At 43.1% G+C, this 7,785-nt stretch overlaps 1 protein-coding gene across 1 annotated transcript; it reads right to left on the minus strand.

Annotated features, from left to right (window-relative positions):
• Window positions 1–2,785: 2,785 nt before the first annotated feature.
• On the minus strand, window positions 2,786–7,183 carry LOC139564956 (frizzled-2-like). Its single transcript, XM_071384904.1, has one exon. The coding sequence runs from the start codon at window positions 6,961–6,963 to the stop codon at window positions 5,314–5,316; it is 1,650 nt and encodes a 549-aa protein (XP_071241005.1). The 5' UTR covers window positions 6,964–7,183; the 3' UTR covers window positions 2,786–5,313.
• Window positions 7,184–7,785: the final 602 nt, after the last annotated feature.

Here is a 7,785-nt window from a genome sequence, read left to right on the forward strand (position 1 = left end):
ACGAGGGGAAATATCCAGTGGTCTTCAGCGAGTACAAACTGTTCAATCCCTGCATATCGTCAAGTCTACCTCTGTAGATTTTATGTTGTAGATTAGGTGAGAAATTGGTAATCCAATTCTATTCCTTTCTTACATGCAAGAGCTATTCAGAAAGTATTCACACCACGTGACTTTTTCCACATTTTGTTGTTACAAAGTTGGATTTAATTGTCTTTTTTTGTCAACTATCTTAACAAAATACTCTAATGTCAGTGGAATAAAAAAATTGAAAATTAATTAATTAATGGAAAATAAAACACTATGTATTGATTTAGATAAGTATTCAACCCTCTGAGGCGATACATGTTAGAATCACCTTTGGCAGCGATTACAGCTGTGAGTCTTTCTGGGTAAGTCTCTAAGGGCTTTGCACACCTGGATTGTACAATATTTGCCCATTATTCTTTAAGAAATTCTTCAAGCTCTGTCAAGTTGGTTGTTGATCATTGCTAGACAGCCATTTTCACGTATTGCCATATATTTTCAAGATGATTTAAGTCAAAATTGTAACAAGGCCACTCAGGAACATTCAATGTCGTCTTGGTAAGCAACTCCAGTGCATATTTGGCCTTGTGTTTTAGGTAATTGTCCTGCTGAAAGGTGAATTTGTCTCCCAGTGTCTGTTGGAAAGTAGGCTGAACCAAGTTACCCTCTAGGATTTTGCCTGTGCTTAGCTCTATTACATTTTATTTTTATCCCCAAAAAAACTCCCCAGTCCTTTTCGATGACAAGCATACCCATAACATGATGCAGCCACCACCATGCTTGAAAATATGAAGAGTGGTACTCAGTGATGTGTTCAATTTCCCCAAACATAAAGCTTTGTTTTCAGAACAAAAAGTAAATCTCTTTGCCACACCATCCAAAGTGTAATTAATAACTTCCCCATGCACAAAGGGATATTCAATGTATGCTTCTTTTTTTGCCATCTACCAATAAGCTGCCCTTCTTTGTGAACCATTGGAAAACCTCCCTGGTCTTTGTGGTTGAATCCGTGCTTGAAATTCACTGCTCGACTGAGGAACCTTACAGATCATTGTTTGTGTGGGGTACAGAGAAGGGGTAGTCATTTAAAAATCATGTTAAACACTATTATTGCACAGAGTGAGTCCATGCAACTTATTATGTGACTTGTTAAGCACATTTTTACTTCTGAACTAATTTAGTCTTGCCATAACAAAAGGGTTGAATACTTATTGACTGAAGACGTTTCAGCTTTTCATTTTGAATACATTTCTAAAAACACAATTTCACTTTGACATTATGGGGTGTTGTGTGTAACCCAAAATTGTGTGACCCAAAATTTCAATGAGATGTTTTAAATTCAGGCACCATACAATGTGGAAAAAGTCAAGGGGTGTGAATACTCTCTGAAGGCACTGTATGCTTACAGTATGTTTTGGAAGTATTCCTCATAGCCTCAGTGCTGGAGGTGTTGGGGATCTGGGGAGTATCCCCTTTCTCCAGCCAGCACTACATTTATTTCATTACATCACCACAGATGAGGTTCAGTTTCAGCCATGCATCACTCGGGGGATTCCAGCTCAATATTAAGTGTTTACTTTAAAAAGGTTCTTGAAAGATAAAGTACTCTGTGAAGCCAAGCACCATTATTTTCCTTTGTTTCACTCGCATGTAGAGACGAATGCCATGTTCACAAAGAAATACACACACACAAAGTAGCATACTCAAATTCTTATTGGCATAGAAGCTAATATTCCATCTAAGGGTATGTCATTCCAGGTATCCAATGTTACCTCACCCCCAGTACCTTGGCGAGCCGCGTCAGGGTAATGCGTCCTCGTGGCAGTCGCCACACAGTCTGAAAGCTAACAGATGTTGAAGTATGACTCAACTGTCAACACATTGGCGAGGGCAGCGTGATGGAGACTTCTCTTGAGTCGGCCTATTTTAGCCACACATCATGAGAGAGCAAGCGAGAGATAGCCGAGAGAGAGATGCGGACAGACAGGCAAGTCTACCGGCAGACAAGGCTCACACACATACAGCCACGCGTTGTGCACACAAGGGCACGTTAAAGTAGGGCTTCTTACAGCACCTCATCATCGTAACTGAACGACTTTCGAGTGAAGGAGGCCATTGTATTGGGTCCAGCCCGTAAAACTGCGTGGCCTCAAGACATACATCAGAGCCCAAATGTGATCCCCTCTTCAACAGAGGCACAGTGATGTTTATAATGCCCAGCATTTGGATTGTTTCCAAGGGGATTGTTAGTTTGAACCTGGAGCATACACCGTGGTACAGCTAAGCCCCCTCCAACCAAAGCCATAAGACATAGAGGTTTCAACTTTATAACATGATGTAGAAATCCTTTTTATGGTCCTTTTAATTAGGGAACTGGGAATTTATGATGAACCTGGTGAAGTTGGGCAGAGACCACCATTTTGTAACTTCACTTACATCTTTGTGCATTAACATGTTACCACTTAGTTATAAGAAATAATGGTAGCTCTTGAAATGACACCGCATAGTTTGTGCTGTGGTATAGGAAAATATAGTAACAGGGACCCCCTTTTCAAACCCTCATCGACAAACCCTCACTTTCAGACAGTGACCATATTTGTATTGTTAACATTTCCATACTATAACTATGTTTATTAGCACATTCTGAGACGTAATGTAGTGGTCACGAAATCACTTTTCAATTCAAAGACAAACGAAATAGACAAGATCAAGAAAATAATCCTGCACACACACACACACACACAGCAATACAAAAAATATATAAAATCATGTGGCTTTTATTTTGTCGTCACCTTCCCTACCAGCAATTCATGTGAGATACATTTCTGGTTGCCAGATTCACACCACTTTTCACATCACAACATTAAAATACCACATTCTTCTTTGATTCTGTTTTTTCAAAATACTTTTTTGTTTTCCTAGATAATTATTTGAACAGTTTGAGCAACAGTCTCCAGAAGTGGCTCTTTTTGGTAATGGAATGTAGTACTGACAATTAGGGCTAGCTTTCCCCCCCCCTGGAGGTTTGACCAGTGTCCTTGCAGCCTTGTCTTCACCCCTACCACCCAGCTTCTCTTGCTGCTCAGCTCAGCTCCAAGGGATTTAATTGGTGGGGGGAGACGAGAGGAAGGAGAAGGGCTAAGCTAGGGAAAGTGCACAGCCAAAGATTGCCTTTACTACAAATCTGATACATCAGAAGGAAAATTATTACAGATCTGGGTTTGACAGGAGAAACTTCAAATGTGTATGTGTCATACTGCCAGTGAAAACAGCACTAAGAGACAGTGTGTCTATGGCTCCTTTCAGAAGGGGTGCTAGAGTTAACTTCTCTAGGGTAGGGGGCAGCATTGGGGATTTTGGATGAAAAGTGTGCCCAAATTAAACTGCCTGCTACTCAACCATAAAAGCTAGAATATGCATATAATTAGTCGATTTGGAAAGAAAACACTCTGAAGTTTCTAAAACTGTTTGAATGATGTCTGTGAGTATAACAGAACTCATATGGCAGGGAAAAACCTGAGAAAAAATCCAACCAGGAAGTGGGAAATCTGAGGTTTGTAGTTTTTCAACTCATAGCCTATCGAATACACAGTGTCTATGGGGTCATATTACACTTCCTAAGGCTTCCACTAGATGTCAACAGTCTTTAGAACCTTGTTTGAGGCTTCTACTGTGAAGCGGGGCGAATGAGAGGGGATTGAGTAAGGTCTCTCCCAGAGTGCCATGAGCTGACCATGCGCGTTCATGTGATAGTTAGCTTGCGTTCCATTGCATTTCTACAGACAAAGGAATTCCCCGGTTGGAACATTATTGAAGATTTATGTAAAAAACATCCTAAAGATTGGTTCTATACATCGTTTGACATGTTTCTACGGACTGTAACAGAACTTTTTGACTTTTCGTCTGCACCTAGTGATCGCGCCTCATGAATTTTGAACTCAAGGTGCGAACAACACGGAGGTATTTGGATGTAAATGATGGACTATATCGAACAAATCAAACATTTATTGTGGAACTGGGATTCCTGGGAGTGCATTCTGATGAAGATCATCAAAGGTAAGTGAATATTTATAATGCTATTTCTGACTTCTTTTGACTACACAACATGGCGGATATCTGTTTTTGTTGTTTGGGCTCTGAGCGCTGTACTCAGATTATTGCATGGTGTGTTTTTTCCGTAAAGTTTTTTTGAAATCTGACACAGCGGTTGCATTAAGGAGAAGTGGATCTATAATTCCATGCATAACAGTTGTATCTCTTAGCAATGTTTATTATGAGTATTTCTGTAAATTTATGTGGCTCTCTGCAAAATCACCGGATGTTTTGGAACTACTGAACATAACGCGCCAATGTAAACTCAGATTTTTGGATATAAATATGAACTTTACCGAACAAAACATGAAGTCCTATGAGTGTCATCTGATAAAGATCATCAAAGGTTAGTGATTCATTTTATCTCTATTTCTGCTTTTTGTGACTCCTCTCTTTGGCTGGAAAAATGGCTGTGTTTTTCTGTGACTTGGCTCTGACCTAACATAATTGTTTGGTATGCTTTTGTCGTAAAGCCTTTTTGAAATCGGACACTGTGGCTGGATTTACAACAAGTGTATCTTTAATGATGAATTTTAATTATGGGATTTCTGTTGTTTTGAATTTGGCGCTAGCGTCCCACATACCCTAGTGAGGTTAACCAGGCACTACGGCTGTCGGAAGACAAAACATGTCCTTTCTTTAAATACAAATATATAATTTCATATTTTACAATTCCTATTTACAGTTGCATTTAATTACATCTCACACGTTCACAGAGTGAAAATAAAGTCTTAAAATGGCCGCCTGTCCGTTCAGGCCTCCTTCCCTCCCCCGCTGACTGTATTCCCAGCTGGATTCTCACTCACACTGGAGAGTTTTTATGGCTGTTAACTTAAAGGGAGTAGGAACAGAGTGGGGGAGGAGAGAGAGCACTTCAGCACATGGCATCCACTGAACACCTTTGTTGTTTGGTCATTCTGAGGTATTGGCCATTCTTCAGGTGAGCAACAGTTTGTCCTTTGGTCAAGACCCCCGTCCCCCACCCCCCGACTCTTAAAGCTCGATTTTGGCATGCAATATTTGACTTCTTAAAAATTGTGTCAACGTTCCATAAAAATACTGACAGTATCTGATGATCAATGTATAAAAGTACCACTGAGTCTCTGACAGTGAGTAAACAAATAGGAGGGAGAAAAACACACTATAAAACATCCAAATGAATGTCCAAAAACAAGTCCCATGTTTTGGCCTCCCTCCCTAGACAGTGGTCTCTCCGTGCCTACCGTTTGAGAGTCTGGTATAGAACTTGCGCCAGGAGTGGAGTGTCTTGCCAGACCAGATCCAGAACCCGGAGGTGATGCCCACTATGAGGGTCATCAGGTACTTGATCATGTAGACGGTGAAGTCGGGGGTCATGCGGGGGGTGTACTGCATGGGGCAGGGGATGGCTAAGCCTTTACAGTTACGGCTGACCCAGCTTCTCTCCCAGTGGTGGCGGAAGGCCTGCTCGTAGAAGAAGCAGGCGATGACGATGGTGGCGGGGACGGTGTAGAGCACGCTGAACACCCCGATGCGCACCATCAGGCGCTCCAGCTTCTCCGTCTTGGTGCCGTCGTGCTTCATGATGGTGCGGATGCGGAACAGGGACACGAAGCCGGCCAGGAGGAAGGAGGTACCGATGAAGAGGTAGATGAAGAGGGGGGCGAGGACAAAGCCCCGTATGGGGTTCAGGCTGTTGAGGCCCACAAAGCACACCCCACTGAGCACGTCCCCCTCGATCTGCCCCATGGCCAGGATGCTGATGGTCTTCACGGCGGGCACGGCCCAGGCTGCCAGGTGGAAGTACTGGGAGTTGGCCTCAATAGCCTCATGTCCCCACTTCATCCCAGCTGCCAGGAACCAGGTGAGGGAGAGGATGACCCACCAGATGGAGCTGGCCATGCTGAAGAAATACAGCATCATGAAGAGGATGGTGCAGCCTTCCTTCTTGGTCCCCTGGACTATGGTCTTATATCCGTCTGGGGTGAAGCTGTCATTGCACACCACCTTGTCCCCCAGGAAGTAGCCAGCGATATAGGCTATGGAGACCATGGTGTAGCAGCCAGAAAGGAAGATAATGGGCCTCTCCGGGTACTTGAAGCGCTGCATGTCCACTAGGTAGGTGGTGACGGTGAATAGGGTGGAGGCACAGCACAGAGACGACCAGATGAGGATCCATATGCGTGCAAAATAAATCTCTTTATCATTGAAGAACATGTAGCCTCCACTGCCCCTGGAGTGTTCACACGGTGCTCCACAATCCAGCTCCCCCAGAAACGAATAATTCAGATAAGTGGGGACTTTGAGCACAGATGGACAGCGGAAAGGCCTGTCTGATGTGGAGTAGACATGGACGCCAGGAGTTCCAGGGACTGGCATGTGTACGGGCGGGGCAGTGGCAGTAGATTCATTCTGACCCACGCAAATGTGCCCGTCTCCAAGCACGGGGAAATTCTCGCACCGGAGGCGTTCTGGCCACTGGAACCCGAATTTATTCATGAGCGCCTCGCAGCCGTGCTTTGCCCTCTCGCAAATTGAGCGACAGGGTGGAATGGCCTTTTCCAAAACTGTACAAACAGGCGCATACATTGAACATAGGAAGAATTTAAGTTCCGGCGAGCACTGTACCTTTACCAAGGGGTAAAACTGGTGCACCTCCAGTCCTGCGTCCTCTTGATTGTAATGTCCCACCAGATTGGGCATGATAGTTTGATTGTAGGCGATGTCCGTGCATAGCGGAATTGAAATAGGCTGGCAAAATCCGTGGTCCGGGAAAGCAATGCCATTATCCCCTTGCGCTGATACCATAATTGACGGCATGATCAGTGCGAAAAAAGTCACACAACTCGTTTGAAAATCCATTTTCATTGTGAGCTGATCAATAAAAATCTCCTCTCTTTAACCTGATAAAGTCATGCAATTTACAGATACTTTTTATATTCTGTAGCATCGGTATTTTGGCTACAAATAACGGAATAATTGATACAACTTCTGCAGTAGTCCCAGTGAGCGAATAACTGTTGCTGTTTGCTCGCCTGCAAGAGGCTGCTTGACTTTTCCTTTGTGCAACTTGCATGGACCAATCAGACAGTTTCAAGTCCCCCCTGCAACTTTCTGTGGTTGGTTTGAAAGTAAAGTCGGGAGGAGGAGGGATGGGGATAAGGGGGCTCTAGAAACAGATTCCCACCCCTTCCCAGTGTTTTGCTGGCCAATGGAATTGCAGAGCAGTATCAACTTGGGAGAGTTTGAGTAACTTCAGTACAGTATGCATCCCCGGAATGAACCATACTGTAGTGTAAGCATCGCTCACAACGCCAAGATGTGCAGATATCTATTTATCTATTTATCTATCTATACAGTATATCAATTAGGTTTCAAATGTTATTTGTCACGAAAAATAAGAGATAAGAAAGGAAGAAGAAGGAAAACAGTGCCAGTACCACATTTACAGTGAGCAGGGATACTCGGGGATCTGAGGTAGTAGATATGTACATCTAGGCAGGCATAGATGAGGAAAAAGTGATTGGTAGCTGGATAAATAATAATAATATTAATAACAATAAACAATATAGCAGTGTAAACTGGGCTGAAAAGTGACTAGTAGCAGGAATATTTAAATACTATGGTAATATACTAATGGTAATATCACCATGTAATCAGGATTAATAGTGACCAGTAGCAGGATAAACT

The sequence above is a fragment of the Salvelinus alpinus genome, chromosome 36, assembly GCF_045679555.1.
Source record: "Salvelinus alpinus chromosome 36, SLU_Salpinus.1, whole genome shotgun sequence".
In the NCBI taxonomy this organism is placed as follows: Eukaryota; Metazoa; Chordata; class Actinopteri; order Salmoniformes; family Salmonidae; genus Salvelinus; species Salvelinus alpinus.

Bases quoted from the DNA above. Each gene is read 5' to 3' on its own strand.
- LOC139564956 (XM_071384904.1), bottom strand. From the start codon at position 6,963: ATGAAAATGGATTTTCAAACGAGTTGTGTGACTTTTTTCGCACTGATC.